General features: G+C 39.5%; 1 protein-coding gene across 3 annotated transcripts in view; it reads right to left on the reverse strand.

Moving 5' to 3' along the window:
• mRpS9 (mitochondrial ribosomal protein S9) overlaps positions 1-19,775 on the reverse strand; it is a 93,356-nt gene that overhangs the window by 21,628 nt on the left and 51,953 nt on the right. For all 3 annotated transcript variants that reach the window (XM_053781420.2, XM_070096354.1, XM_053781419.2), the window contains exon 9: positions 10,040-10,202. In XM_053781420.2, the coding sequence (XP_053637395.1) occupies positions 10,040-10,202 (163 nt within the window). The remainder of the gene's footprint in view (positions 1-10,039; positions 10,203-19,775) is intronic.

Genomic DNA, 19,775 nt, shown 5'->3' on the forward strand with positions numbered 1-19,775 from the left:
TAAACAATGGGACGGAGCGGCACATGTGAGGCTGGCTGAGGGCACATTGGACGCGTCTCGGACGAAAATCGGTATGCGGGTTTTTAATCGGTATGCGCGGCAAAAATTTTGCGATAAAAGTAATCGTTATGCGGAAAAATCGCTATGCGATGCCATCGTTATGCGGGGGTCCACTGTATTATGGGACCAACACTGGCTTCAAAGCCGTAACATTACAGGACCACCACCGAAGGGGTTAAACCTCGAGTAGGCACTCTCAGAAATGCGTACCTTGGTGGTCTCCTGCTTGTGCTCGTACAGTACATTTGAAATGTGCTGCAAGGGGCCGTTATAGTTACAATAGGACCACAAAGCAACTCCTTGATTTTAAGTGGGCAAGAGCGGTTGCCCGTTGTGTCATTCATGAAGCTAAACACACTTGCTGGCGGGATTATGTTTCTATCGTTACTACGGCTTCACCTATGAGCACAGCTTGGAAAAAGGTACGGAAACTGAGTGGCAAGCACTTTCAAGACCCAGCGTCCATTTTTCAGGTCACTGGTGTCAGCATTGCAAGACCTGAAGTTGCCACAGAGACTGGAAATCATCTTGTCCGTATATTTCAGGGGCTACATCTATGCCCCTCGTTTCTTTCCTTATAGTCTCCCAGACAGTTATTACTTTAGATTTTTCTTCTAGCAGAGATGACTTTTATAATGTACCTTTTATGCTTCTAGAACTGGAGTTGACACTTTCCGCTTGCTGATCGTTGACAGCTTGGCCTGATGTTGTCCATATTTGTATGCTTCAGCATTTACATCTGTCAGCTCTTGCAGTTCTCTTGCATCTTTTTAATCTTATTTAGTTGCAGCTGGTTCTTCCCCAGCTGTGGGAAACTGCTATTGTTCTGCTGTTTTTTAACCAGGTACTTTGGGCAATGATGCCTTACACTATCATCCCACTGCTCTTACTAGTACAGTTTGCAAGTTGATGGAATGTATAGTAAATAAGACATTTGGAGTGGTATTTAGACACACACAATAGTCTCTCCATCAGTCAATTTGGCTTTCATAAGGGCCACTCTGCTATTGACCCCTGGCTTCACTTAGATACCCATGTTCATAATGCCTTGGCTAGTAACCATTTGGGTGTTGTGGTCTTTTTTGATCTTAAAAAGACATATGACACCACTTGGAGATAAATATCTTCGCCCAAATTCATTCCTTTGGCCTCCAGGGTAATCTACCACTTTTCCTTAAAAACTTATTTGAGAGAGAATTCTGTGTTCGGGTTAACTCCTTGAGGGTCCGTGCCATAGATCTACAGGGTCCAAACCGTAGATCTACGTCATGAGCTCAGCTCACTCTGATAAGCTATGAGCGGCAAATTTTGGCCTTGATATGAGAGAATACATCGATTTGGTATGTGTGCACCACATAAAACAAATCCTGCAGCATACAGTGCATAATGAGAGAAAAAAAAAGACCATAATTTTCGATTAAAACAGCAACTTTGTAATGGTTTTTTTTCTTATGTGCAGACGGTGACTGTTGCCAACTGGCAGCCTCATTCCAGAATGCTATCAAATGTGTTTCCAATTGGACCACTATGCATGGGTTTAAATTTACTGGTGCTAAAACACACCATGTTACTTTCACCAGACGTTCTGTTATCTCTGATACTCACTGTACCTGTATGGGTCCCGTATTCCTGTAAGTAATAGTCAGATTTCTCGGCCTTCTGTCTGACCACTGGCTGTCCTGGAAATCTCACATTACCTCCCTGAAAGCAACTTGTCAAAGCCAGCTAAACCTCCTTAAAACCCTCGCTCGACTTTCATAGAGGTGGAGCATCGAACTCTTCTTCAATTGCATTCAGCTCTAATTTTATCAAAACTAGATAGACTATATTGACCAGACATATTCTGCATCCTCTCCCACAACTCTTTCTAAACTTGATCCCATCCATCATCAGGGATTACATTTATGTCTAAGTGCTTTTTGCTTCTCTCCTGTTGAGAGCCTGTATGCAGAGGTGAATGTTCATCCTCGCCTGATCGCAGTGATGCTCATTGTCACCATTATTTTGTCCGCTCTCAAGACCTTCACGATCCTTCTACATACAGGATAGTAACTGATGTTAGTAGAGGTCCATTATTTGTTCACTGCCTGTTTACTCCGTCCCTATTCTCTTCATCTTCACTCGCTCAGTTGCCCCCTTTATATGTTCATCTAGCATTTAACTTCTCTCTTTTCCCCTGGGAGGTTCCAACAGTTCATGTCTGTTCTTCCCCACTGCCATACGCAAAAGCTTGTTTACCGACGACTCAGACTTACGACAGGCTCTCTGACCAGTATGCATACCTAAATAATGTATATTAGAGCTGATTTCTTCTATTCTGTTTATTACAATATACAGTACACTGCTGTATAAATATTTAAAAATATACCAGAAATGTTATAAATGGTGCAAAGGTGATATTAAAACAATATCAAAGATGGCTGACACAAACCCACTACCATTATAGTATGCTCCTTACTTAACGATGAATTTGTTTACCGACGTGATCTTAGGAACAGAACTCTGTCATTAAGTGAGGAAAGGCTGTACCTACAGTTGCTTCTCGCTACCTTTTTCTCAACCACTTTCGGTCTCATTCTCATGCTATTGCAGTGTACACTGATGGTTCTAAATCATCTGACAGTGTCGGGTTTGAAGCAGTGTTTCCAGACAGTGTTGTGCGAGGGCATTTATTAGACTCGGCTAGTATTTTTGCTGAACTGTATGCAATTCTTCATACTGCATGTATGCCTACCTCAATGTCTGTAGTAGTCTCAGACTCCTTTAGTGCTTGCAAGCTATTAAAAAAATTAATTTGCCTCATCTCCTAGTTCTTCATATACAGCTTTGGTTGTGTTGCATTTCTTGCAAAACAAATAAATAATTTTCTGCTGGGTCCCTGGTCATGCTGATGTTCATGGCAACGAGCAGGCAGACTATGCTGCATGGCCAACAGTACATGTCCTCCCAGTTTCATATAGAGGCATGCCATACTCAGACTATTTTGTTGTAATCTCTAATCACCTTCGCAACCACTGGTCCGATATGACTCATAACAAATATATTCCAGCAAGCCAAGTTTAGGTTTCTGGCCTTCTTATCATTGATGCCAAGGTTGGGAAACTGCACTCCCCCATCTTCACATCGGGCACACCTGTCTTATTTATGGGTATCTCATGGAGAGGCCCCCTGTTCCACTTTATCTTCCCTCCTTGCTGAAGGGCCCCCACCTTTGACTCATACTCCCTCTTTGACTTTTTGACAGCAACCAATTACACAGACTTTGATAATACTCTCTTTAGCACTCCTCACAGCCCTTTTCTTTAGCACTCCTCACCTCCTGCAGTGCATATGACCCTAGTGTGTTTAGTGTTTCTTTTTTTTATAACTATAATAATCTTAATCCAAGAAATTAGGGCTACCCTCACCTTCCTCGAATCAAATCTGCCTATCATTCCTAGGCGACGTATAACTCATGGGTTTAGCACTTTCCATGATTAAAATTTTCATATTGCCCTGTGGGTATGCAATTAGACACAAATTCAAACAATTAATTGCCATTTGTTCCCATACAATAGATTTGTACTTTATTTTACTGTGAATGTTGTGCACTATTACATCTGCTGCTTATACAAGGTACTGTACCTGTAGTTTAAATATCTGAACTGATTTTGAGGGTTATAATATTGCACCTCAGCCTGAGGTGCAATGTTAAAACCCTCTGATATAACTGCCTGGTCAACAAGGCAGTTTGTGCTAGCCCCTCAAGGTAAGATTTCTTGATGCTGGTGAAGGACTATTTGAATGACACATTCCCATCCAGATGAAGTATGACTATGGTTTTTCACTCCCATCCTTCCCCATTCCCATGAATGCAATAACAATTGTGCTAGTAGCCCATGTACATAGCTACTGTGGGGATTTCTTGAATCCCTGATGTTAAAATATTCTAGATAAGGTAGTAACCTTCCTTTGTCTAGTGTCTACATGACATAAAGGAGGCCTTCAACCATTATTTCCTCTTTATCAAGTGAGGATATAGGGAGTATAACACATCTTTCCCATGTGCTAAGTCACCTGCTTAGCAGGTGTACTTGTAATATGAGAAAGTGAGACCTATTTGTCATTAATCTCAAAACCTTGACTTTTATGTCATAGTGATGAATGTTTTATTGTATCAAGAGAAATGCTTTCCTGAGCTACCCATTTGGCAATGGCCCCAAGGCAGAGCTGGCACTAGTAGGCTGGTCTTTGAAGGCTTGGGACTAGTGCTCTCCTGGTTTACCACAAACAGTACAGATCACAGTGACTTGAGCACCAGGGAGCCAGGTTTGTAATCACCAGTGCTTCTAATCTGATGTGTGCTTCAAGTCTATTCAGTGATGTGTGGAAGAGTACTGAGACTCATTTAAATGGATGGACTTTCTGGACCTAAGCTGAAATCAACGCTTAGAATTGAACTTGATTTTAAGGACTTATCAGCACAAGTGCTAAATGAGTGTCAATTATATTAGTAATGAATTAATGACATCCAGGTACTATGATAGCTCATCATTAAGCTGAGTGCCTGTCATCACACCAAGTCCCCAGGTAAACACAGGAAATCCTAGGGGCACGTAAGACTATTTTTTACCCACCTTGTTCATTATATACATCACAGTCCATAATCTTGTGCAGGGTAGTTAGCAACTTAAGTACAGAGGTTGGTATAGGGCTACTGGTAGTCAATTTCAGAGCTTGTCAAGTGTCATATCCATGTGTCGTGTCTTTACCCTTGCGAGTGCCCGAGCTTCATTCAGTGACCATTCAGCTTCATCAACTTGATAATTATTTTTTTTTTTTTATTTTATTATCACTGGCTGATTCCCACCAAGGCAGGGTGGCCCGAAAAAGAAAAACTTTCACCATCATTCACTCCATCACTGTCTTACCAGAAGGGTGCTTTACACTACAGTTTTTAAACTGCAACATTAACACCCCTCCTTCAGAGTGCAGGCACTGTACTTCCCATCTCCAGGACTCAAGTCCGGCCTGCCAGTTTCCCTGAACCCCTTCATAAATGTTACTTTGCTCACACTCCAACAGCACGTCAAGTATTAAAAACCATTCGTCTCCATTCACTCCTATCAAACACGCTCACGCACGCCTGCTGGAAGTCCAAGCCCCTCGCACACAAAACCTCCTTTACCCCCTCCCTCCAACCTTTCCTAGGCCGACCCCTACCCCGCCTTCCTTCCACTACAGACTGATACACTCTTGAAGTCATTCTGTTTCGCTCCATTCTCTCTACATGTCCGAACCACCTCAACAACCCTTCCTCAGCCCTCTGGACAACAGTTTTGGTAATCCCGCACCTCCTCCTAACTTCCAAACTACGAATTCTCTGCATTATATTCACACCACACATTGCCCTCGGACATGACATCTCCACTGCCTCCAGCCTTCTCCTCGCTGCATAATTATTATTATAATAAAAAAGAAGCGCTAAATCTACAAGGGTCATACAGCGCAGAGCTTGATAATTAACCAGGAACCAGGTGTCAACAAGAACATCATACTGGTAAGTGTAGACCTAAGTATAGCTCCCTGCTCAGGCATATTATACCTTTAGCACACCTCTATCCTGCAATGCTGTATGACCCATGTGGGTTTAGTGCTTAGTTATGAATGTAATAATAATACCTTGGTATATATTTGGCAGCTTATGGAAGGGTTTACTATTCCCTTGACAGAGTATATGTAGAGGCTGGCAGGGCTAGGTGATTAAGCTGATGCTAATTAACAAAGTAAGTCAATTATATGCACAAAATCCTCTATATCCAACACAGTCCAGCTGACACTTGCAGGAAGTAATTGTCCAGTTTCCTCTAGAAAACATCTATTTTCAATCTGGCAACATTTCTCTGTTAGTAACAGGTTGTATAGTCTGGGGCCATAGATTCTGATAGTGTTTTTGTGCTTATGGCATCCATGCTTTTCACTGGATTTATTTTACACTTACTCCAGCATGTTATGGTAGTGCACAGGTTGGGGGACAGACCTTCAAATATTTTCTGTGTATAAGTTATCAGGTATCTTTTCTCCGTGCCAATGAATACATTCCAAGTGCTTTGAGACATTCACAGTAGTTTAGATGTTTTACTGAGTATGCAGGTAGTATATTTTCTAGTTCTGTTATCTCTCATTACCACCATAACTTGTTCAGCTATCAAAACTTTATGGCCCGGTCCCTGGACCCATTATGCACCTCTGTAATCTTTTGACTACCGCCAAAAGGATGGGTATGGGGAGTTGCATAATAAAGATGTTAAACTAACTCTTCTACCCTGAAAGGCACTGCAAGCACAAAACAATATTTGAAGAGTACAAAAGCAAATCACCTAAAAAGTGCCATTATTGGCATTGTTTCTCATGTTTTAATGGTTTCTATAATCTGCCATCATTTTCCTGGCCTTTGCTACATATGCTGTATTGAGATCTCTAGACAACAGATCAGTTCAAGTTATTCCTAATTCTTTTATCTGTTCCTTTCATTTTATAAGATGTTCTGCTTGTGCTCTGTACCCTTTGTTTATTTTGATTTTTCCTATATTTAAGTATCTGTACCCTGTGTTTATTTTGAGTTCTTCAGTCTTCCTGCAACTAAGTAGTTGGAACTAAAGCCACCACTGAAGATCATGATATTATCATTTTCCCACTGGAAGATTTTGCTGATATGTACTTGTAACTTTTCTGTCTCCTTTTGACGTGACTTTTATACTTATTTTGATATTGCCTGCAAAGGATGACATGAAACTGAAGTGTTATCTACTATTGCTATGATAACAAGAAACTAGTTGTGGCATGCTAAGAGTATGCTACAGTTTATTCAGCATTTGTTACACACCCATACAGGCAACCAACCAGGCTGTGGTTGTGTAACCATTTGTTACACACCCATACAGGCAACCAACCCCCCAACCAGGAAACCAGGTGCTAAGGGTTTAACAATCAGGGGTACCATCGGTATACCAGTACAGTGGACCCTCGGTTTTTGTGTTTAATCCATTCCTGAGCCATTGGCCAAAACTGAAACCATATTCCCCATTAGAAATACAGTGGAACCTCAAATATCGAACTGCTCCCAACTCAACCAATTATGTAAGTGTATTTTTGTAAGTGATTTCAGAAGTGTATTTTTGAGGGTCTGAAATGAACTAATCTAATTTACATTATTCCTGATGGGAATAAATTCATTCGGTAACAGCACTCGAACAGACGTCTGGAACGAAGAAAGTTCGATATTTGAGGTTCCACTGTAATGTAAATGGAATTAATCCATTCCAGACACCCAGAAGCATCAACAAAAAAGTTTTTAACCTTAAAAATAGTTACATGCACAAAAGAATGATCATTACATATGACACTTACCTTTATTGAAGGCTGTTGTTGCTGGAAGGAAGACAGAGAGGAGGGGAGAGGGAAAATAGGTTGTTTGGAAGGGGAATCCCCCTCCATAAGAACTCTAGGTACCAAGTCCTTATGTGAGGTCACTTCCCTCCTTTGTTTTTTACTGCCACTAGGACCAGCTTGAGAGTCACTGGACCCCTGTTGCACAAAATATCTCTCCAGACAGGTCTGTTTCTAGTGTCTCTAAGATTTGCCTAAAATGGGACATGGCATTGTCATTGTAAAAATCACCAGCACGGATTGCAACAGCTTTCTCAGGGTGATATTCCACCACAAATGAATGCACTTTAGCCCACATTGCACAAATCTCCTTAATCTTTGAAGAGGGCATCTTCTTCCATCTCTCTTCCTCCTCCTCTGAAGCGATTTCCTTAGCTGTGGTCTGTTGCTGTTGCAGATGAAGCTCTTGCAGCTCATCAGTGGTTAGCTCTTCATTGTGGTCCTCCACCAACTCTTCCACATCCTGGCCGCTCACATCCAACCCCATGGAATTTCCCAATGCCACAATTGATTGCACAACAGATGTAGAATTGACAGAGTCGGTCTCAAACCCTTCAAAATCCTTTTTTTTTGGACACAATCTGGCCACAATTTTCTCCAAGCAGAGTTCATCATCCTGGAAGTCACTCCCTGCCAAGCCTTATCTATAAGGCCTATGCAGTGGAAGATATTGAAGTGATTCTTCCAGAACTCTCTTAGGGTCAATTCAGAGTCTGAGGTTATATCAAAGCACCTTTGAAACACTGCTTTGGTGTCCAGTTTTTTGAAGTTTGCAATGATCTGCTGGTCCATGGACTGGAGGAGAGGAGTGGTGTTAGAAGGCAGAAACTTCACTGTTACAAAACTGAATTCCTTAGACAATTGGTCTTCCAAGTCTGGAGCATGAGCAGGAGCATTGTCCATTAACAGGAGGCACTGGAATGGCAATTTCTTATCCAGGAGGTATTTTTTCACACTGGGGCCAAACACTTCATTAAACCATTCCAGGAAAATTTCCCTTGTGACCCATGCCCTACTGTTAGCCTTCCACATCACACACAATTTACTCTTGACAACATTGTTTTTCTTGAACACACTGGGATTTTCAGAGTGATACACCAGTAAAGATTTCACTTTGAAATCCCCACTAGCATTACCACACAAGAAGAAAGTTAGCCTGTCTTTCATAGTCTTGTGTCCTGGAAGTGCCTTTTCCTCCTGCATAATGTAGGGCCTCTTTGGCATTTTCTTCCAAAACAGGCCTGTTTCATCACAACTGAACACTTGTTGGGGTTCAAATTTTTCAGCCTCTGCATAACAAATTCCTGCATGAATTTTTCAGCCACTTGTTTATCTAAACTGGCACCCTCGCCATGCCTTACAACACTGTGTATGCCATTTCGCTTCTTTAATTTTTCAAACCAGCCTTTGCTGGCCTTAAATTCACCTACATCAGCACTTGTTTCAGGGAATTTCTTTAAGAGGTTGTCATGTAACTGTCTCGCCTTTTCACAAATAATTGACTGCACAACACTATGTCCTGCTAACTCTTTCTCTCTGATTTACACCAACAACAATTTCTCCACTTCTTCAAATGTTTAGGATCTCTGTTTGGTTATCGCATTTACCCCTTTCACAACCTCAGCTTCCATGATTTCTTTTCTTTTTGCCACAATGGAGCTGATTGTTGATGGCGACTTCCTGTACATCCTGCCGAGTTCAGCAATGTGTATGCCATTATCATATTTTCTTAGGATTTCTTTTTTCATTTCTATGGTGTTTCTTGCTTTCTTTACCAAAGGACTTGCACTAGGAGCTTTCTTTGTGGCCATGATTGCTTATTTAGCAGTCACACACAATAAACAACTGGCAAAAACAATGGATTATTATGAAATGTTTCGTATGGCCAGGCAGGATATGTTCACTCACTGAGAAACAACGCTACACTGGCTGAGAACGGTGTGGGAGGCGGCTTTGTCTGTGTGCTCGGCGCTAGACCGGTTCCTTGTCAGAAATATTACCAGAAAAAAACTCTATTGCTATCTCTACCAAGTGCCAGATCAACCAGGCTGTGATGGATATGTGGGCCAGTAGGATGCTACCAGCAACAGCTTGGTTGAACAGGCAATCAACAAAAAAGCATGGCTGGCCCCAGGCCAGAATGCAAGGGGTAAACAAAACAAAACAAAAAAAAAAAAACATCAAAAAAAAAAAAAAAAAAAATAAAAAAAAAAAAAAAAAAAAAAAAAAACAGTGACAGTTGGAGCACGAATTTGAGCTGAACACAACTGATTTCAATTGAAAAATAGAAAACCCACACTACGAGTTGTGCCATATTCATAGTACAACTATTAATGAAAGAAATTCTTACACAGGAGAACTGGGTTATGTATCCTGAAGTGCTCTTTGATTTTAGCTATATTTGCAAGAGCAAAATTCAGCATAAACATCAGGATTTTGGATGACTGCACAGAAACAAAACCCTCAGTTTCTATGACATCAGCAGGGCCACTAATATTGTATTATCCATGAAACACCTGAAATTTATATGAACCAACAGAAAAATACAAACCTAGTCTCATTTTTTCCATCATCTGTTCATCAACAAAAGATCGCACGGCCATTGATATAGCATAACGTATAGCTCCAGACTGTCCAGAAAATCCACCTCCATCAACATCAGCAACAACATCAACCTTGCCTAAAAGTCCAGAAAACTGAAGTGGAAACAGAACCTGCAATGAAATAAAATAAGTTTTAAAAGCAAAAATAAATAATGTATAATTATATATACTATAGTATTTTTTTAAATAAGACATTGGTCATTTCCCACCGAGGCAGGGTGACCCGAAAAAGAAGAAATACTTTCATCATTATTCACTTTATCACTGTCTTGCCAGAGGCATACCTACACTACAGTTAAAAAACTGCAGAATATCAACACCCCTCCTTTGAAGCACAGGCACTATACAGTAGGGCCCCGCTTTATGGCGTTCCGCTAATACAGTCATTTCAAATTATGACCAAAGCTCTCTATATGTCTCCCCCCACCTGACTTTCTAATATGATCACCGCACCCCACCTGGTTTGTTTACATTCTCTGTGAGCTCCGTAAGCACTGTCTCTCCATTATTTCTGGAAACTCCAAAATTTCAAGTGTTTTTAAAAGTTATTTCATATTTTATATATATCTGATAATTATACTTATGTATACCTGTACCTCAATAAACTTACACACTGTGCTGTCATGCAGGTACACATTAAAATCAGCAAGTCTTATGTCTTGAGACTCCACATTAGTAATGATAATAATAATACTCAATAATCCCATTAGATGTCGTATGTGACTCACAAAATCGTAATGACACGATTGCAAACAAACCATACCATGGGCGGGGATAGAACCCACGATCTGGAGTTTTGAAACTCTCTGATTGCGGGTTCTAACCCTGCCCATGGTATGGTATGTCGTATATTACGTTAATATACACATTTTCATTAATCCATCTGATATTTTTTCAAAATTATATAATAAACATGATACATACACCCCACAGTAGAATAAATAAACAAATATGAGATGTGGTAGCCAGACAACTTGTACGAGTGACGCCATATTAGTTGAGGTGGTTCGGACATGTAGAAAGAATGGAGCAAAACAGAATGACTTCAAGAGTGTATCAGTCTGTAACGGAAGGAAGGCGGGGTAGGGGTCGGCCTAGGAAAGGTTGGAGGGAGGGGGTAAAGGAGGTTTTGTGTGAGAGGTGCTTGGACTTCCAGCGGGCATGCATGAGCGTGTTTGATAGGAGTGAATGGAGACGAATGGTTTTTAATACTTGACGTGCTGTTGGTGTGTGAGCAAAGTAACATTTATGAAGGGATTCAGGGAAACCGGCAGGCCGGACTTGAGTCCTGGAGAAGGGAAGTACAGTGCCTGCACTCTGAAGGAGGGGTGTTAATGTTGCAGTTTAAAAACTAGTATAAAGCACCCTTCTGGCAAGACAGTGATGGAGTGATGGAGTGAATGATGGTGAAAGTTTTTCTTTTTTGGGCCACCCTGCCTTGGTGGGAATCGGCCAGTGTGTTAATAAATAAAAAAAAACAGGTGTAGTGTCTGATATGTGGAAGATGGCTAATGTAATTCCTATTTTTAAAGCAGGGGACAAGTTGTTACCATTAAATTACCGCCCAATAAGCTTGACCTTAAGTTAAATAATGTAGAACTTAGCCATACAGATTGCAAAAAGGACTTGGGGGTTATGGTAAGCAGCAATCTTAAACCAAGACGGCAATGCCTAAGCATGCATTATAACGTAAACAGATTACTGAGGTTTATATCAAGAAGTGTAAGCAACAGAAGTCCAGCACTTATATTACAGCTGTATATATAATACAGAGTGTGCATAAATGGGGTTAAATCTGAGTGGGGATCTGTAACAAGTGGCATTCCACAGGGATTGGTTTTAGGCCCATTGTTGTTTATAATACATTGTTGTTGTTTATAATACATGTACATGTATATATAAATGGCCTTGACAAGGGAATTACTAGTGATATAAGCAAATTCGCTGATGACACGAAGATAGGTACGATAATCGATTCAGATGTTGATGTCTTAGAACTTCAGGAGGATTTAGACAAACTCAATTTGTGGTCAGAAAAGTGGGAGATGCTGTTCAATGTAGATAAATGTAAAGTTCTTAAGCTCGGAAATGTTCATAACCCTAGCACCTACTGGCTTAATAATGTTGAACTTAGCCATACAGAATGCAAAAAGGATTTGAGGGTTATGGTAAGCAGCAACCTTAAACCAAGACATCTATTCCTAAGCATACGTAATAAGGCAAATAGATTACTGGGATTTATATCAAAAAGTGTAAGCAACAGAAGTACAGCAGTTATACTACAGCTTTATACATCATTAGTAAGGCCTCACCTAGATTATGCAGCTCAGTTCTGGTCTCCATTTTACAGAATGGATATAAATTTGTTAGAAAACATTCAGGGAAGAATGACAAAGTTAATACATAGCATGAGAAATCTTCATTATGAAGAAAGATTGAACACCCTTAAATTACATTCACTTGTAAGACGAAGAATGAGGGAAGACATGATCGAAGTGTACAAGTGGAAAATTGGTATTAACAAGGGGGATGTAAATCAGGTCTTGAGGATATCTCTCGAAGAAAGAACCCGCAATAATGGATTCAAATTAGACAAATTTTGATTTAGAAAGAATATAGGAAAGTATTGGTTTGGAAATAGGGTAGTTGATGAGTAGAATGGTCTACCTAGTAAAGTTATTGAAGCTAAAACCTTGGATAGTTTCAAATTTAGGTTGGATAAATATATGAGTGAGGGGTTAGATTTGAGTGGGACTTACACATGAGTAAATAGAATTATCAGAAGCATATTGCTTGCGTAGCATTGAAAATTGGGTTGGGCAAATATTTTGTTAGTGGGATGGATTGTGAAGGACCTGCCTAGTATGGGCCAACAGGCCTGCAGTGTTCCTCCTTTCTTATGTTCTTTTGTGTTTTTTTGCCTTCTTTGCCAAAGGGCTGGCACTAGGAGCTTTCTTTTGGCCCATGGTGGCTTATTTAGCAGTTGCAAGCACCAAAACAAATGGAATATTATGAAATGCATCGTATGCTCACTGGCTGATAAACAATGACACACTGACTGTAAATGGTGTGTCAAGCTGCTCAGACGCGTTTGGGATGAATGACTATTACCGAGCTAAATGACGATCACCGAGCCAATATTTTGATGAAAAAACGTTACAATTTCCAAACATACATGTATATTACGAAATCCGGCGACTAAGAAATCCGGGGGTCCACTGTACTTGGTAAAGTGTATGGTAGATCTATTATTTAAAGAATTAAGAGTGACACAAAGAGCAGGATTGCAGATGAGCAAGGAGGTTTCAGAGTGAGTAGGGGATGTGTAGATCAAGTGTTTACATTGAAGCATATATGTGAACAGTATCTAGATAAAGGTAAGGAAGTTTTTACTGCATTTATGGATTTAGAAAAGGCATATGATGTTGCAAGTATATGGAATAGGTGGTAAGTTACTAAATGCTGTAAAGAGTTTTTATGAGGATAGTGAGGCTCAGGTTAGGGTGTGTAGAAGAGAGGGAGACTACTTCCCAGTAAAAGTAGGTCTTAGACAGGGATGTGTAATGTCACCATGGTTGTTTAATATATATATAGTTGGGGTTGTAATAGTAGTAAATGCTAGGGTGTTCAGGAAAGGGGTGGGATTAAATTTTGGGGAATCAAATACAAAATGGGAATTGACACAGTTGCTTTTTGCTGATAGATACTGTGCTCATGGGAGATTCTAAAGAAAAATTGCAAAGGTTAGTGGATGAGTTTGGGAGGGTGTGTAAAGGTAGAAAGTTGAAAGTGAACATAGAAAAGAGTAAGGTGATGAGGGTATCAAATGATTTAGATAAAGAAAAATTAGATATCAAATTGGGGAAGAGGAGTATGGAAGAAGTGAATGTTTTCAGATACTTGGGAGTTGACGTGTCAGCGGATGGATTTATGAAGGATGAGGTTAATCATAGAATTGATGAGGGGAAAAAAGATGAGTGGTGCGTTGAGGTATATGTGGAGACAAAAAATGTTATCTATGGAGGCAAAGAAGGGAATGTATGAAAGTATAGTAGTACCAACACACTTATATGGGTGTGAAGCTTGGGCAGTGAATGCAGCAGCGAGGAGGCGGTTGGAGGCAGTGGAGATGTCCTGTCTAAGGGTAATGTGTGGTGTAAATATTATGCAGAAAATTCGGAGTGTGGAAATTAAGAGAAGGTGTGGAGTTAATAAAAGTATTAGTCAGAGGGCTGAAGAGGGGTTGTTGAGGTGGTTTGGTCATTTAGAGAGAATGGATCAAAGTAGAACGACATGTAGGAGAAGGAAGGCGGGGTAGGGGTCGTCCTCGAAAAGGTTGGAAGGAAGGGGTAAGGGAGGTTTTGTGGGCAAGGGGCTTGGACTTCCAGCAGGCGTGCATGAGCGTGTTCGATAGGAGTGAATGGAGACGAATGGTATTTGGGACCTGGCGATCTGTTGGAGTGTGAGCAGGGTAATATTTAGTGAAGGGATTCAGGGAAACTGGTTATTTTTAGTATAGCCGGACTTGAGTCCTGGAAATGGGAAGTACAATGCCTGCACTCTAAAGGAGGGGTTTCGGGATATTAGCAGTCTGGAGGGATATGTTGTGTATCTTTATACGTATATGCTTCTAAACTGTTGTGTTCTGAGCACCTCTGCAAAAACAGTGATTATGTGTGAGTGAGGTGAAAGTGTTGAATGATGATGAAAGTATTTTTTGGGGGGATTTTCTTTCTTTTTTTTGGGTCACCCTGCCTCGGTGGGAGATGGCCGACTTGCTTTTAACATTTCTGTCTTCATCCCATCACTCCCAGCCGCTTTACTTCCCTTACATTCTACTCATTGCCTCATGCACCTCCATCACACTCACAACTGGCTGTTTCTCACTCCTACAAGATGTTATACCTCCCTACCCAATCCATGAAATCACAGCTTCCCTATCTTCATCAGCATTTAACAATTCCTTAAAATATTCTCTTCATCTTCCTGATACCTTCAACCCTCTATCTAACACTTTGAGGGTCCAAGCCATAGTTCTACTGCTTGTCCACACAGTCCAAGAATTTTCAAAAACAAAAATTATTTTTTCTTATGAAATGGTAGAGAATCTTTTTCTGAAGGTAATAAAAAGTATGAAATTTGATGGAAAATTGACGAAATTATCCTATCGTGAATTTTATTGTGTCAGCGATGCTCAACCATCAGCGATTTTTGCCCACTTTGACTCCTGTTTTAGGCCAATTACATTATTCCAGTCAACCAAATTCTTAGCTATTTTGCTAGTATTACTTCTATTTTATCGACTGAGCACAAGAAACTGCCCAATTAACTATTTCAACTACCCAATAAAGTGATCAGAAATTGGTAATTTGGTTAAGTTCACACAAAGTTCAAAATATTCGAGTTCCAAAATGGGGTCCAGAATAAACAATGCAGGCATTCCTGGCACTAAAAGAACATTTCCAGGCATTACAGATGAATTCCATTTTATTTTTTATTTACATGAAGAATTTTTATTCACAGCAAAAAATAGAGGATTTACTGTTAAGCAATATTGTAATACGTAATTGCATAAATAATATAAGTGTATTTTTTTTTTTCAACAAACTGGCCGTATCCCACCAAGGCAGGGTGGCCCAAAAAGAAAAACGAAAGATTCTCTTTTTAAATTTAGTAATTTATACAAGAGAAAAGGTTACTAACCCCTTGCTCCCAGCATTTTAGTCGTCTCTTACAACACGCATGGCTTACGGAGGAAGAATTCTGTTCCACTTCCCCATGGAGATAGAGGAAATAAACAAGAACAAGAACTAGAAAGAAAATAGAAGAAAACCCAGAGGGGTGTGTATATACAGCAGGGCCCCGCTTTACGGCGTTTCGCTTTACGGCGTTCCGCTAATACGGACATTTCAAATTATGACCAAAACTCGCTATACGGCTCCCCCCACCTGTCTTTCTAATACGGTCACAGCGGCCCACCGAGTTTGTTTACATTCTCCCTGAGCACATCTCCTTATTATGTCCGGAAACTTTCCAAAATTTCAAGTGTTTTAAAGTTATTGTATATTTTATATGTATTGTACTTGATAATTAAACTTGTGTACACCTGTACCTAAATAAACTTACACACTGTGCTGGCATGTAGGTACACATTAAAATCACTAAGAGTCTCTCTACTCTTGATGCAATAATAATAATAATAATAATAATAATAATAATAATAATAATAATAATAGTAATAATAATAATCTCTTGGGCGCATTAATGTCGCATATTACGTTAATATAGACATTTCCCTTAATTAATCTATGATATTTTTTTCAAAATTATATAAGAAACACATTATGTAACACACAAACATGATACATGCACCCACAGTATAAAAATTTATACAAATATATATGAGATGTTTACCAAACGGTTTGTAGAAGTGTCAGAAGAATTACGTTTTCTCTAGCCCGTCACATGTTACTAGGGATAACTGTAGAAAAATATTCCTTTCGTATGCCTTCACTTTATAGCTATAATTCTGTACTAACTTGTACACATTGTAAGAGTATTTGTTTCGTGATTTAATTATTATTATAATAATAAAAATATTATAAGGTAAAAGTTTCACAAACTCTTACAAATGTACATGAATGAACTAAAACTGGACACGTATTAATACCGTCTATTTCGCCTGACCGCGTGATCGTCCACAACCTGTTCAGTTTGTTTGTTTACGCTGTCTGAGCTCGGTGTATCATTAAATGTTGTATATTATGTTAATATACACATTTTCATTAATCCATCCGTGATATTTTTTTCAAAATTATATAATAAACACGATACATAACATAAATACATAACAACATATGTGTAGAGAACCTAGGATAACCCAAAAAAGTCAAGAGTGACTTACTTCCATTGCCTTCACTCAGAGCATCATTTCTTCTCAAAATGATGTTACATGAGAATGGGAGTGTTCTTCTTTATTTATTCTACCGTATCAATGTAGAGACAACCTGTACACAATGTAACTTGTACACAAACCAGACGTGTACACTGTTTACAAAACTTACCTTCGCCTGGTTTGTTTACATAACTCTGCGCCTGTCCTCTCTCATGCACTCATTCTTTCTCTCTGGTATGGTAGCCTGGCTGACTACCATACATACCATACTTGATTTTTTACAATAAATACTACTCATCTCACCCTATATTTTAAGGTAAGTAATGAGTGAACTGTATATACATTTTATCGCTCTGGGATGCTTAAATATCATAGAATAGTATGTGTGGGTGGGTTGGCCTGGTATGGTAGCCTGGCTGACTACCATACATACCACACTTGATTTTTTACAATAAATACTACTCATCTCACCCTATATTTTAAGGTAAGTAATGAGTGAACTGTACATACATTTTATCGCTCTGGGATGCTTAAATATCATAGAATAGTATGTGTGGGTGGGGTGGCCTGGTATGGTAGCCTGGCTGACTACCATACATACCACACTTGATTTCTTACAATAAATACTACTTGTCTCACCCTAGATTAAGACTATAAATATTTTAATGTAAGTAATGAGTGCACTATGTGTGTATTGTACTTTTTTATTGTTTTTTGATGCCTTGTTCTATTGCTAACTTAATATATGTTAGTGTAAACTTGTTATCTAGTGTTTGTATGCATTTGTAAGTGGAAAAAAAGGGTGTTCCATTTTACGGCGGTTTCCGCTTTACGGCGGTAGCCTGGAACCTAACCCGCCGTATAAGTGGGGCCCTCCTGTATATGCTTGTACATGTATGTGTAGTGTAACCTAAGTGTAAGTAGAAGTAGCAAGACGTACTTGAAATCTTGCATGTTTATGAGACAGAAAAAAGGACACCAGCAATCCTACCATCATTTAACCCTTAAACTGTCCAAACAGATCTACGTTCACATGCGTAGTGCTTCAAAAGTAGATCTATGTTTTTTTACATATTTTCAAATATAACAAAAAAAAAATGTAGATCTAAGTTTTTTACATGTTTTCAAATGTAAAAAAAAAAAAAGAAGGTGTACATTTTTTTACATACTTTCAAATGTTGAAAAAACGTAGATCTACGTTTGGACAGTTTAAGGGTTAAGACAATTACATGCTTTCGTTTTACACTCACTTGGCAGGATGATAGTACCTCCCTGGGCGGTTGCTGTTTACCAACCTACTACCTAAATCAGTCTATTTGTTAACACATATTAGACCCACCAGTTGACATTTACTGAACACGTGACGTCATTTGTTTACTCTTGAACATTGGCAAAAATCGAACATTTCCACTAGTTTAAGCTTAATGTGAAGCCATTTTCAGTATTAAAACCAATCAAAATCATCTCTATTTCTGTAATATATTTTCCATTCTATCAAATGAGACCAAGAAACTGTGAATACAACCATAAAAACCATATGAAAATACACCACAAAGTCGCTGTTTTAATCCAAAAACATGGTAGCAGTTTTTTTTTTTCTCATGCACTGCTTGCTGCTGGATTTGTTTTTTATGGTGCACACTACCACATAGATGCATTCTCTCATATCTAGGCCCAAATTTACCGCTCACAGCTTATCTGAGTGAGCTGAGCTCATGACGTAGAACAGCAGCTTGGACCCTGTGGACAGCATAGATCTATGGTTTGGACCATCAGAGCTAATAACTCCTCTCCCATTTAGAACTGTCAAGTCCATTCGTTTCCTAGGCTTTTTCAACTTATTAATCTCACTCCAAAAAGTTTTCTTATTCTCAGCAAAATTTGTTGATAGCATCTCATCCACTCTAGGTTCAAGGTTGGTAGACAGCAACCACCCAGGGAAGTTCTATTGTCCTGCCAAATGAGTGTGAAATGGAAACCTGTAATTGTTTTACATGATGATAGGACTGCTGGTGTCTTTTTTCTCTCTCAAATACATGGGTTACCAGGTACACACACACACACGATAATGACATATAAAATTCCGAGAGGAATTGACAAGGTGGACAGAGACAGAATGTTCCTGAGATGGAACACAGCAACAAAGGGTCACAATTGAAAGCTGAAGACTCAGATGACTAGAGTTGTCAGGAAGTGGAATAGTTTGGAAAGTGATGTAGTAGAGGCAGGATCCATACATAGCTTTAAGAAGAGGTATGATAAAGCTCATGGAGCAGGGAGCGACCTAGTAGCTACCAGTGAAGAGGCAGGGCCAGAAGCTGTTACCTGACCCCTGCAACCACAATTAGGTGAGAGTGCACACACGCACACCCTCCCATACACACCCCATCCGGGTTTTCTTCTAATTTCTTAACAGATCTTGTTCTTATTTATTTCCTCTTACCTCCATGGGGAAGTGGAACAGAATTCTTCCTCTGTGAGCCATGCGTGTCATAAGAAGCGACTAAAATGCCAGGAGCAAGGGGCTAGTAACCCCTTCTCCTGTATGGATTACTAAATCTAAAAAGAGAAACTTTCATTTTTCTTTTTAAGTCACCCTGCCTTGGTGGGATATAGTGGTTCTTTGAAAAGAGAAAAATCTCACCTGCTCTCTCATTTGCTTCCTTTTTACATTCCTTCACTGCTCTTAACCTCTCTTTGTGTCACTTCTACTTTGTAAAAAGCCTCTCATATGTTAACTTTTTCTCTCTTACTATTCTCTTTACCTCATCATTTCACTGATTACTCTT

Source organism: Cherax quadricarinatus, chromosome 53 (genome assembly GCF_038502225.1).
Source record: "Cherax quadricarinatus isolate ZL_2023a chromosome 53, ASM3850222v1, whole genome shotgun sequence".
Taxonomy (NCBI): Eukaryota; Metazoa; Arthropoda; class Malacostraca; order Decapoda; family Parastacidae; genus Cherax; species Cherax quadricarinatus.